This window comes from Mugil cephalus, chromosome 2 (assembly GCF_022458985.1).
Source record: "Mugil cephalus isolate CIBA_MC_2020 chromosome 2, CIBA_Mcephalus_1.1, whole genome shotgun sequence".
NCBI lineage: Eukaryota > Metazoa > Chordata > Actinopteri > Mugiliformes > Mugilidae > Mugil > Mugil cephalus.
In genome coordinates, this window is record NC_061771.1 from 32,048,841 (window position 1) to 32,061,828 (window position 12,988).

The 12,988-nt window shown below is 38.7% G+C and overlaps 2 protein-coding genes across 2 annotated transcripts in view; one reads left to right on the plus strand and one right to left on the minus strand.

Annotated features, from left to right (window-relative positions):
• Positions 1 to 1,200: 1,200 nt before the first annotated feature.
• On the minus strand, positions 1,201 to 7,601 carry naf1 (nuclear assembly factor 1 homolog (S. cerevisiae)). The gene is made up of 9 exons (XM_047577669.1): positions 7,511 to 7,601; positions 5,980 to 6,215; positions 5,775 to 5,907; positions 5,584 to 5,677; positions 3,923 to 4,005; positions 3,660 to 3,820; positions 3,106 to 3,157; positions 2,280 to 2,367; positions 1,201 to 1,708 (listed from the first exon to the last, which is right to left on the minus strand). The coding sequence occupies exons 2-9, from the start codon at positions 6,213 to 6,215 to the stop codon at positions 1,338 to 1,340; spliced, it is 1,218 nt and encodes a 405-aa protein (XP_047433625.1). The 5' UTR covers positions 7,511 to 7,601; the 3' UTR covers positions 1,201 to 1,337.
• vegfc (vascular endothelial growth factor c) overlaps positions 6,884 to 12,988 on the plus strand; it is a 51,280-nt gene continuing 45,175 nt past the window's right edge. The window contains exon 1 of the mRNA XM_047577668.1: positions 6,884 to 6,952. The gene's annotated coding sequence lies outside the window, so the exon portion shown is untranslated. The remainder of the gene's footprint in view (positions 6,953 to 12,988) is intronic.

The following is a 12,988-nucleotide window of genomic DNA, read 5'->3' on the forward strand; positions in this document are numbered from 1 at the left end:
TAACCTTAGTTAACTCAACGTTAGCTAGCTTTAGCTGTTGCGTTGGGTCTCTCTAACATTATGTTTCATGAGTTTACATCAAAGTTGAACATAGCGTCCAAACAGGCACTTTAAACGTATTTTGTTTTCATCTTTCGTGTAGCATTTTGTGAATGGACAGCCTACTCCCGAGGCTGTATTTGAGGTAACTTAGAGCTCACGGGGTTTGTCAGATTTTGCCATTGACCGGTATGCTTTCGTATTTTCCCCTTTGTTGCATGTTTAATGTTTAATATTTTCGATATATCCCTCCGCTGCACGTTGTAACCGATTTTAAGTCGATCTAGATGATATGCACAGGTGTTGCCCCAAAAACTAAATCACTGACACGTGTCGGTTTACTACTCCCCGCCATGACACTGTGCTGATGCTCCGTGGGCTCTAAGGGGGGCGTGACTAGCAACAGTAACTAAGGGGGGCGTGACTAGAAACAGTAACTGAGGGGGGGCGTGGCTAGAAACAGTAACTAAGGGGGGCGTGACTAGCAACAGTAACTAAGGAGGCGCGGCTTTGACGAAAGGTCAATTCAAGAGACACAAACATTAGTTTTTCCAGTCTATCCTCACCTGAATAAGGACAGAAACGGATCTTTCTATCAAAAGGCAAAGTAAAAAGTATCCTTTTTGAGGGGAAAACAACAATAAAACCAAACTACAAACTTCAAAATATAATGATCAGGTGTAAAAAATTAAGACAAATCTTCCAGAGAGGGATTAGGGAGTTTACGGCAGCGCTGGAGGACCAGAACATTTCTGGAGTAGAGAACACAAGGTACGAGCTCCCCCCTCTCCACATTACATTAACTCTTACTGATAGAAAAATGAATTGGACTGAATCCAGTCGACTCTAGGAGAAGACAAGGAATTTACGAGGACCAACTCTATGATGTTTCAAATCAGATCAGGACTCAGATCGCCTTAATATTTAAAGATGGGAACAAAGTCCAACATCCTGTGAGTAATTATTAACCAGGTCTACAATAAAACGGGACAAGTTTACATCAACTGCATTAATTACGAAAGAGGGCGTGGCCTATATAATTGGATATGCGTTCACCTTTACTGTAGCACCAACTTGTTTGTTTTGGGAAAATCCTTTTTAAAAACAATAGGTGAAGTGAAATGGTTTAATATAATACAACTAAGATAAGTGTTGGTCAGCTTCATGTGATAAAAAGAAAAGTTTTATTTTACATGACGGTGATTGTACAGCATCAGAAAAACACTGCTAACAACTGAGAGAATATAAACACATTATTTTAACAGGAGTAAACCGGAAAAAAACGTCACGTCTGTGGGTCACTGGGGGGGAGGCGGGGGAGGTGGAGGGGGAGGCGGAGGGGGGAAGTCAGGGAAAGGGTAAGAGTTTGGAGCCCAGAGAGGGGAGGAGAAAGAGGGGTTGAAGTAGGACTGAGGAGGAGGTGGTGGAGGGTAGAGGGGGAAGCTCGGAGGGGGGTAGTGGTGAGTCGGAGGAGGGTAGGGGCAGGGGGGAGGAGGAGGGAGGTACATGGGGACGTTTGAATGTCCCGGTGGCGTTTGTCTGAAGGCTGGGGGTTTGTTTCTGGGATCCTGGTGCCTGAATGAATGCGTGTTAGCATGATGTCTGGGTGGGAAGCCCCTCCCATCGTGCGTCTGCTGTGAGGGGTTCTGGGTAATGTAGGCGGGGATATCTGAAAAGACATGGAGAAAATTTTTTTTTAACGACCCAAAACGAGGATTTTGACATAGTCTCATTCTCCAGAGTCTCTGCAGGGTTTGAACAAGTGAAATTTAAGGCATTTTAAGACCATTATGGGTTAAATTTAAGATGAAGTACGAAAAATAAGGAAAATCAGAGACGCAGAAATACTGTAAAAATAACAAAATGTATCGTCATTCCAAACCACTTCCAGGTCTCAGTTGTAGTTTTATTTGTGCGTACTTCTAATAGTTATATTTCCATTTATGTGAATGTCACCAACACATTGACAAAAAAAGCAAATGAAGCTGTAAATGGACGTTAAGATTTAACACATAATTAAATGTAATTTAAGACCTACAAAGCAAAATATGCTCTTTTTAAGACCTTAAATTGGGATTCTGTAAGACTCCACTGACGCCATTTCCTGCGTCCTCTCATTAAACAACGAGGTTAATTAGAAGTTTGAATTGAAAACTGAAACTTAATGCTGAATCAAACGGAGCCTGGTAATTGGACTCGTATCGATGCCCGACCCTAGACGAGAGGACGACTCTGATCACCTGTGCCGGCATTGGCCCGCTTCTTCTTGGCATTTTTCGTTTTCCTCTTGGCTTCCTGCTCCTTCTCGTCATCGCTGTAGTCCAAAGCCTGGAGGAGAGGAGGGAGGAACATGTTACAGCCAGTAACATCAAATAAAATGCTTCCAGTGATGGCAGCGCAGGCTTTAACCCTTTATAGGGCCAGGAACCATATGTGGTAACTTCATGTCATTGTTCTTCTCAGTAGCAGGGGTTTTATTCAAGTCACAACACAAAGAACTTGATTTAAATCATCTGTTAACATCTACATATTGTTTTTAATACAATTATGTTGTACTTCAATTTTGTATTCTATTTTTTCTTCTTGATTTGTACAATGTACTGTAAATTTGTAGACCACTGGTTTTCAACCTTTTCCAATTTAAGGCAGACAAATAAACACAATCATTGGACTCTTACTTTTGTCGTTTTACTTTTACAATAAAAAATGTCACGAACACAACCAAAACCCAAATACCAGATGAAATGGTTTGGAGGCCCACAGGTTGGGAATCACTGTTGTAGACAGTGATTTGTACCTTTATATTTTCTTGTTTCTCTTTTCGCACTTCTATTTTATGTGTAGTTTAATTTTACTTTACATTTGTGGACACATTTTTCTTAACATAGAGTAGGTATTTCACTAACCATTTTTAATGTTTTCTACCTTCAATGTGCAAATAAACAAATGAAAATTTCCTCCCTCCTTCACTGTTACAGTTAAACGTGACTTTGATGTTATCAGGTGTCGCAGAGAACAACTAAATAGAACAACTAAATGTAAAATGCTTGTTAATGCTGCTCCTACCTCAGCTGGAGGTTCTTGGTCGTTCTTCCAGGATGCATCGGATCCTTTTAACCTAAACAGGAAGAAATATTTTCAGTTTAAAAGTTCCTGCAAACTTCAGAATCTTCATTTACATTTCTGCATAAAAATGACTCAAAACATCAGTGGATTTTCCTGAAAGTAGAACAAAAAAATAATAACCCAAATAAATTAAATGGAGGAGAGGTAGAGTTGGGTGTCGTCGGCATAGCAATGAAAGCTGACATTGTGTTTTCTGAGGATGTGGCCAAGGCAAAGGATGTAGATAAGGAAGAGGAGGGGTCCCAGGACAGAGCCTTGGGGAACACCGGATGTGACAGGGAAGGGTTGGGAGCAGTGGGAGTGGACCTTGATGTAGTGAATGTAAGGACATTGTGTATATGCTGTGTGCAATGGAAAATAAATCTGTTAATATAATCACTAAGATTCTAAAATGTAGAAATTTAGAAATATTATTGTTATACAGAAATATATAAAATTGTGATGGATGAACGAACCTTTAGAGCAGCGCTGTATTAGATTTTGTTGGTACTCACTGTTTCAGCTGCTGTGTGAGGATGTATTCTGTGTACTCTTTGATGGCCGGTGCATAATAAAGCGTCTGTCCTTCGGTCAACCCTTTGTTTCCGATCTGGTCCACATTGTTAAAACGTAGGATGTACAGCGGACTGGTCACCGGGCCGAACACCTCAAACACCTGAAACCACGACACAATAATTAGATGAAATCAATCAAACATAAACAGCACTGACATTTCTTCACACACTAAGACGAACCAACAGGTTTCTAATTGACTCACCTTACCGACTGCCAGCCTATCAGATCTAAAGATGAAGGTGTCATCATTCAGGGGGGGCGTGTCTTTCAGAGACTGGATAACAACTGTAAAGATACAACGATTATTTAATCTAGATTAGAGAGTAGAAAACCCCCTGAGAGCAGAGATATTATTCTGAACTCAGTCATCAACCCCTGGACTAGAACTGGACCAAGAGTTTATGGAAATACCACAAAGCTCACGTACTCTACAAAGGGTTTAACCTGAATAAAGACTATTTAGAGCAGGACTTTTATACTGAAATGCATTCATTAGCGTACTGAATAATCTGGCTGTAAATTTGTCTTAAAACGTGTAAATAATACACATGTTTTTAGTTTAAGCCATTAAAAATATGAGGAACTTAAATAGAACCTTGTGGAACTCCAAGAAACTGAAGTCTCTCCAAGAAACTGAAGGTTCTAGTAAAAATAGGACCAGGCCCACTCTCCATTTGAATAAAACCAAAGAACCCAAAGTGTTCCTCCTCGTTCGGTTTTTACCTCTTGAAAGAGACACAGTTCACCCTCTGGATATTTTATCTATCCTTTACATCAGTGGTTCCCAACCTTTTCCATCTTTTAAGTCTCAAAAGTTTTCCTGGCCCACCTCCGACCCCATAAATAAGGCCATATAATGCGTTTCAGATTCAGAAATAACAGGATCCTTCAACAATGGAGAAATGCATTCTCATATATAACAGTCTGACATCCAATATCAGATCCACACAAAATCCAAATATCAGAATAAGCCCATTAATTCAATTTAAGGCCGACAAATAAACACAAATCCGATATAAAGATGACGTAAATTCTCCTCAGGTCTAGCCAGACAAAATTTAAATTTAAGCAAAAACAATAACATCAAAGAAACAAAATGAAAACACTGCACTTTTACTTCCTTTTAAAATAAAACCTGCAGTGGATCATATTAAGATGTCACGGTGTTGGTGTTTGACAAACAATGTGAATAACACAACCAAAACCCAAATATTAAATGAAATGACTTCATGGCTCACAGGTTTGGAATCACTTCTTTACATCATCAAATTATATAACTATTGTGCACATTATAGAATCCATAACAATATTGACATTATTATTGACATTATATCATACTGAAGCACAGGGCTCAGATTCTGTGAGACACGTCACCATGTGGTGGATAGTTGACGGAGAATCGTGTGGATAGGTGCCTAAATACTCAACCTTTCTTTACTTAAACATGTCCGTGCCATTTAAAGGCTTGTATGCTCATTCACTAACCATCCACTGACAGTTAACATTCAGCTTTCAGCTTCCTGAATCATTATTACTTTCTTTTCCATAGTTGATTTCTATATTTTTGTAATACACTCTTCACTTGGCTGGATGTTGTGAAGGTTTTTTTTCCCCTCTGTGATCATCTACTACAACACGCCTACTTTGTACGTCACAATGTAAGTGTAACTGTGTAATTCCTCAACAAACCCGACCTCATAATAAATCTGAGTCTCTGATTGAAGCTATTAGTCATCATATTACTGTAAACTTGATATTTAGGTGAACAGGTTCCTACCACACATCCTGCACGTTGCTGGAGTTGAGATCTTTGTCTAATGAGATTTTCAGACTTCAGTTGAACCTCAGTGAGAGGATATTTACCGAGCTGCTGTATGATACTGGAGATGGTTCCCACCGGCTGCAGTTCGGCTTCTTCTGGTAACATCACATTCACTTCCTCCACGGCTGGAAGCTCCTGCACACAATCAGTTGTGGACCATAAGGAAACAAATCAATAAATAAAAGGCCTGAATCTGCCCTGATCCCTGATAAACCCAGAACCACAGACCGACCTCCAGAAGGACTTCGTCTCTGGTTTTGATGGGGGCCGGTTGGCTGAAACCTTCGTCATCGTCATCCTCGAGCACACGGGGGGAGGGGGAGGAAGATGAAGAGGAGGAAGATGAGGAGGAGGAAGAACTATCGCTGAGGAGAGGAGAAGAAGAATCAGCTTTCTGGTTTGATTCGTTTTATTTTGTGCGTTTGCGTATTTCATACCTGTCGGAGTCGTCGCTGTCCTCCGTCTTTACTGCGACGTCCAACAAGGACGTCGCTGCTGTGGAGGGAGTTCCTGCGTCTCCGTTTTCTTCTGGATGTGCGTCTGATTCTGTTGCTACATTCTCAGGAGCCACGATGAGATTTTCTAGCTGCGTTGTCACCTCCATCTTCTCCTCGTCCTCCGCCTTTTGTTCCGGTGACGCCGGCCCCTTCTCTTCTGAGATATTTGACTCCATCTGAAACGTTACACACATTTTAAGACATTTTCACTCATGTGTGTGTCAGTTGCCGTTAGAATATTGTGTCACTTCCTGTTTTGGTCCTCTAGCTCAGAAGACCCGACCACAGCACAATCCCTGAACCACGTTCTGATATATGACGCATTAACTGGTCATTTAAAGTCATTTTCAAGATCTTTTTATTGGTTTATAAAGTTCTTAATGGTCCAAGCTATTTATCAGGTCTGCTCTTATCATATGAACCTTGCAGAGCCCTCAGGTCTTCTGGCTGGGATCTGTTAATTATCCATGTACTTAGCCTTTTATTGCAAGGATGTTCAGATACTTCTTAATCCTACGTTTTTTGTTTTTTTTTTCCCAATCCCACTCGACTGTGTTTTGCAACTTGTTTTTATCAAGTTCTTTTATCCACTACGTCTGGTACGTGTTTATTTACAATATGCACAGAGATGCTCTGGAACAAATGGAATAATAAAGTTCTCTGAATTGAAACAAATTCAATTGGTAGTGGTCTTTTAAATGAAAACATCCCTTTATCACTATGTAGTGTTAATATTTTTAAGCGCAAACTCAACACCTACTGTTTCAGCTTGGATTTTATTGTTTTACTGATTGGCATTTTTTTTTCCTGACTTTTTTCAGACCTGGACTCTAGAGACCAGATCAGGATGGATGTTAATGTGAAGATGTAGAAGGTAAAAGAAGAAGATGTTTCTCCTCACTTGTCTGTTCAGGTTAGTGAACAAATGATTGATGCAATTTTTGTGTGTGTTTTCTATTACACGTCGAGGTGCGCTGAGCCGTCTCGGCCACCGTACCAGTGTGACCACATGTATGCATGTATGCATGTATGTCTGTATGTCTATCTTATATTTTTTGTATGTTTTCGATAAAAGCTCTAGAAAGTCGTTGTTCACTGTGTAATGACAATTAAGGACATTATTCTATTCTATTCTACTTTATTCTATTCTATTGACGGATATGTGTGATCGTGGTGACAGCCATAGGTGTAATTTCCGATCTCAAAATAAATTAAACGTCCGCCATATAAACGATGAAAAGAAAAGTTTGAGAACGAGCAAACGCCTGAAACCTGTCAGATGTTTCTGATGTTTCCACGCGGACTGACACGCTCGGCTCATTAGCTGAGGAGTTAACGGAGGCTAGGCTAACCTTTCCTGGCCACGCCTAGCCCAGACTAGCCTAGCCTAGCCGTGCTACATTTTCAACTAGACAGAGTAGCCCGGAGCAACATTTAAAGCAGCAACAAACAACTAAAATGTAAAGAATACCTGTTTGTTTGTGGCGCTGCTGGAAACCCGGAACCGTACTCAGCTCCACAGGAAGTGTTCACAGCTGCTTCTGGTAAGGATGTTTCAAAATAAGAGCCGCAGTTCGCCCGGTTGAGTTAAACAAACAAAAACAAAAAAGTCTTAACCACTATAAAAACATACGGTTATGTCTGAGGGATCAAATTCGCACATTCGGTCTAATTTGATCTCACGTGGGTCCGACCAGTAACACAACAGAATAATAACCTAGACGTAACAACAACTCCAGACTATTTCCATTAGTTTTAGTGCAAACACCTAAATTATGAGAATGTTTGCATCAACTATCTTTTTAAAAAACAAACAAAAAAAAAAGTGTAAGTTGGGCTCATTGCTGTCTAGTGTTTAGTCCTGGATGTCGGTGTTGTGTAGATAATAAAAATAACTACACTTTGTGCCTATTGTTATCATAGTGGTAAATAACACTAAGGACACTGGTTGATGTAATACTTAAAAGAAATAAATAAATGCTGCAACAACAAAAAAGCAACCCGGGTTGGATGGATAAACTTTTTAATTTCGTGATTGCATAAAAATATGATAATAATCTATTATTAACAATATATTGTTTAGTTTTTAATAAAACTGAGAATCCAATATAGATCCAATCTAAACGCATCTATTCGAATCTGAAGCCTCACATCCACAACACTAAGTAATTCCTGTATTTTACTTTGAAGGTATAATCGTTAGCTTCCGACTATGACGTCTCTACAGTCAGCCACGTGTCTTCAAACCGCAACACGTGGGCTTGTTTTTTTTTTTTTTTTTTTTTTTTTTAATTCAATTCCTTTATTCTCCCCAATAAAAAAAAAAAAAAACAATATTCTCAAAGCAGATATAAAAACTCCCAGTAGATATAAAGAGTAGAACCAGCTTCACACTGAGTTGAGGACTCTTCCAAGATTCAAGTTCCAAGACATAAAAAATAAGTAAATACGTTTTTTTCCCCCATGGTTTCTGTGTTGGAACAGCAGAACTGAGGTCGATGACTGTTCACATTTCTTTCTTTCTTTCTTTCTTAACTTTTCTTGGCTGTTTCTCTGAGAGCTTCTATTTTAAGAGTCCCAAGGAAATGACACATCTAATAACGCTCATTTTGTTTATTTATTTATTTATTTATTTAACAGCTTATTTCATGTCTGAATTCCAGGTCAGTATTACTTGCTTGATCTGATAAAATATATATATATATATATATATATATATGTGTGTATATATATATATATATGTGTGTATATATATATGTGTGTGTGTGTATATATATATATATGTATATATTTATATGTATATATATATATATATATAAATTCCTAGATGTTGGAGATGCTGGCACCAGTTCAATGTTTGTCTTTGGATCATAAACTGTAAATAAAAAACGACGGCTCCTTTAAAGTGAAGCCAAGCAAGTAGAGCGCCCCCTGGTGGCTGGATGGAGTATATGTTATAAGCTCCAACCACTTAATGTTAGTGGGCGGGACTTGTACAAGAAGTCAATCACACATTAAACAACACCTTTAAAAGCAGATCTTCTCAACAATAGTCTGATGTTAGTCACATAAATTCTCCCACTAAACATTTCCACTAAGAGAAACCTGACCTGTAGTAACCCCAGTAATCCCACTGCTATTATATTTGTGTGCACCTACAAAAGTGGGAAATATCTTCCCTCTTTTTTTTCTTTTGAGAGTGACTCATCTGAATGTAATGCTGGTGTAATGCTAGAATCGTGCTGGAGAGTGAATCCAGGTTATTAAAATATTGATTCATTCCACAACTTGAGGTTTTGACAATTCCTTGGACTTTGCCCTCATGTTGTTTAATTAACCCTCTCACGTCTGACATTGTTTTTGTGAAGTGAAGTCTGGGATCTTTAATCAAATCCTAAACCAATAAATAAAATAACAACCATTTCCCACTCATGATTTTTATTTTGCATCATATTAAATGAACTGGGTGTATTTATCGTATTTAGAACATTTCACACATTTCTCTTGGATTGTTTTATTTGTCTCAAACAGGATTTTTTTATGACCTTTTTATTTTTATATAAACTAGTGCTTGTGCCTATTTCTTTTCTAACTTATTAAATATATCTTATACTGGATATGACAGTGATATGGAATATACAGAAGAGGATTAGGGCCACTATAAAAAAAATTGTAGTTAGAGCGAATGATTATTATATTTTAGTTAAAAGAATTCGCTCTAACTACATTTTTTTTCTTCTAGTGGCTCCAATCTTCTTCCATAGATTTAAGTATCTTGGTGAAAATGAAGATGAAGATGAAAAGACCTCTGAAGTATACGACATATAAATATAAATATCTGTAAATGTCATTAATATGCAACAAATAAATGCATATTTGACATTAGTTATTATTTGAATAGTAGTTTAATTGTTAATTTAATATAACTACACCTGAAGTACATGACAATTTATATTTGTTACGCCACTGATAAAACTTTGTCATTTTACAATAGCATAAAGTATAATGTGTGAAATATTTATAGATCATTCAATAAAGTAAATATTCATGCTGAAATATTAGTTTAAACATAAATCAGACTGTTAATGCAAACCTTTTCAAAATTCAAAATTAAGTTCATGACAGCAGCCATTTTGGAAATGGCCACCTAAAGACTGCTACTAACTGCAGTACATGGGTAAATACACCAGGGGGCAGATGACAAGAATTTAGTTCAACAGCTTTTAGGGAATTATTGATTATGTGTTTGAGCAGAAGTCTCAGAACCTTTGAGGATTAACTGAATAACAGTTTTTGTTTAGTTTTTGTTTGTTTTTTTTGGTTCTGGAGTTCAGTCAGTGTGCGCAGTACTTCACGTTCAGCTCCACGGCCGACACCAACCATCATGTTTGGCTAGTTTTCCATCGACAGTCATTGTTGTAGATGTTTTATTGTGACGTGGCTGAATGTGAAGTCCAAACAAGGCGTGTTCCACATTGTATTGTTTTCAAAGACAAAGTGGACATTTCAGCCTGGCAACAAGTCGCCCAGACTGTTCTGATACATTCATATTCAACCAGCTTTTCCAAACTGCAATCTGAATAGCTTCCATGTGGGTTTGCACTAATCTGATTTCATCACATGTAACCATTTTTTTTTTCTTTTCTGGACCACTGGGGCGCCCAGTTAGCTAACAATCAAGACATTCTTGTGTAATACAGTGGCTCTGGAATGCCTGAATGCAATAGAAATGTTTTCCATTGGGAGGGAACTATGCAGCCTGATCTCAGTGACTAGGGTGACTAATCATCCAGTCACTTTATAGAGAAACAAGCCCAATGTAAATATCAGTGGGTGATTTACTTTAAATAGTCAGCTGTGTGTTTGAATTGTAAATGTTTGGTTCATTACACACTTTTCTCCAAGAGCAGTGGTAGTTTATTTAAACCCGTGAACCATGGCATACAAAATGATACAAAAATAGCCAGAAAAATCAATTTTTATCGATTTTTTTTCCCCCCAAATGGGATCCTAATAAAAACATTTTTTTTGTGTGTTTATTCAAGGAGATTTACTAAATAAAGGAGCATCTGTGACCATGAATTTCTTTTCTGAATTGACAAACATATTCTGTAGGTTATTATTGTCATTTAATTGTTTTAGTGAAAATTGTGCATAACAAAAGGCAATAGTGAAGTTCTGTGACATTAGGCAGAAAAATGAAATCCCACTTAAATACTGTCTATATACACTACGTGAATGCATGTAAGTGATAGCCACATTTAAATGAAGGCTTTTTAGTGCCTCAGATTCCTACTAACATCAACTTTGAGATCCCTAAAACTGAGGCGCACCAGAGCAGCGCTCCTGGCTGCTTGTTTGTACATTAATGCATATCTTAAATAATCAGTTTGATTAAATTAGACAGATTGACACTGTTTGACTGGAATGATGCAGATTGCACAGTGAACCATAGACTGTATATAAACATGTACGCCACGTCTCCACTTCCTCTCCTGGGTCAAACAGACCCCCCATGGAGGGGGCGGAGCTTATAAGCCACACTGCAGCTTCCAGCCACCAGGGGGAGCTTCACTACCTTTGGCCACTGAAGAAGTAAATGACCATATTTTCTCCTCAACATGATTTTATTCTGATATATTGTATAAAATGTGACGTAATTATAGGCTGACCCAGTAAATATTCATATTATTCATAAATTATATTCTTGGAGTAAAGTTTATAAGATTAGCAAAAATAGTTTTCGATCAAAAACACCAGAAAGTTCATAACGGCAGCCATTTTGGACACGGTTGCCAAGAGCCTTCAACAGATTAAGTCCACCAGATGACAAGTATCAGGATTTCTCCCTCGTATTAATTAATTATGCTGGAGGAGCAGAGGTCTCAGAAACTCAAGTGTAAGATAAGAGACGCTTTGAGTTATGGGGTTGAGGACACGGGGCTAATGAGCCGCACATTTCTGTTCACACTTCATTTCAACATGTCTTGTGTAATCCTTCCACATTAATGAGACCTATCGAAATCCTTGAATGCCGAAACCAGCGTTTCATACACGGGAGTGCGACGTTACTCTTACATAATTCAAATAACCTTTGGATCACATCATTTAATACGCTGCCTGTCCGTCTGTCGCAGAGTTACGACCGTGCATGTACACACTGGAAGGGTTTCCATAGAGATAAAGACTCAGCTCCTCTGGAATAACACTTTACTACTTCCTTCACCCCAAACAAACTTAGGAGAAACAAAGTGCTTTGAAAAGCAAAAAAAAAAAAGCGGTTGTAACAAATCTGAGTGTAAACACCGCAGCATATTATGTTCCACGTCTGACTGGGAAAACACTCGACTTATTACAGTTTCTGACCGAGCCAAAGTGAAGCAATTATTTTTTTATCAGCTCGAATTCCACAGACGTCTGTGATTACACAACAAAACGGACACACACAGCTCCGGTTAGGGAAACACAGACGCACAAAGGGATGAACGAACACACACACACACACACACACACCACACACACAAACAAACGCTCAGAGGAAGAGAGGGATTGGTTGTCAGTGCGTTCAACCCTGACCCGCTGGCTGTGGGGGGTCTTTGGATGTAGTGTGCGACTGAAATGCCTGAACAGAGAGATAAATGTTGAGCCTGGTGTTTGTTATTTATGTAACTGAGATCTGGAGACACCAACACGCACACACACACACACACATAACTCTGACCAGCAGTGGTGCAGGCTGACAAATAATTACTTTAAAACAACAGGACGTCTCCGGGGTCTCACGTTAACGTCCGTCCTCAGGAGGCCAGCTCCAGATACTCGTCTTTTTTTTTTAAGTAGCGTCTCTACGTTCGTCCCCAGCCGGCACTTAAGACCTGATCTCAGTTTATCTGAATGCAAATAAACACCGACATCATTCGGGCTGAAGTAGAACATTGTTTACGACTCC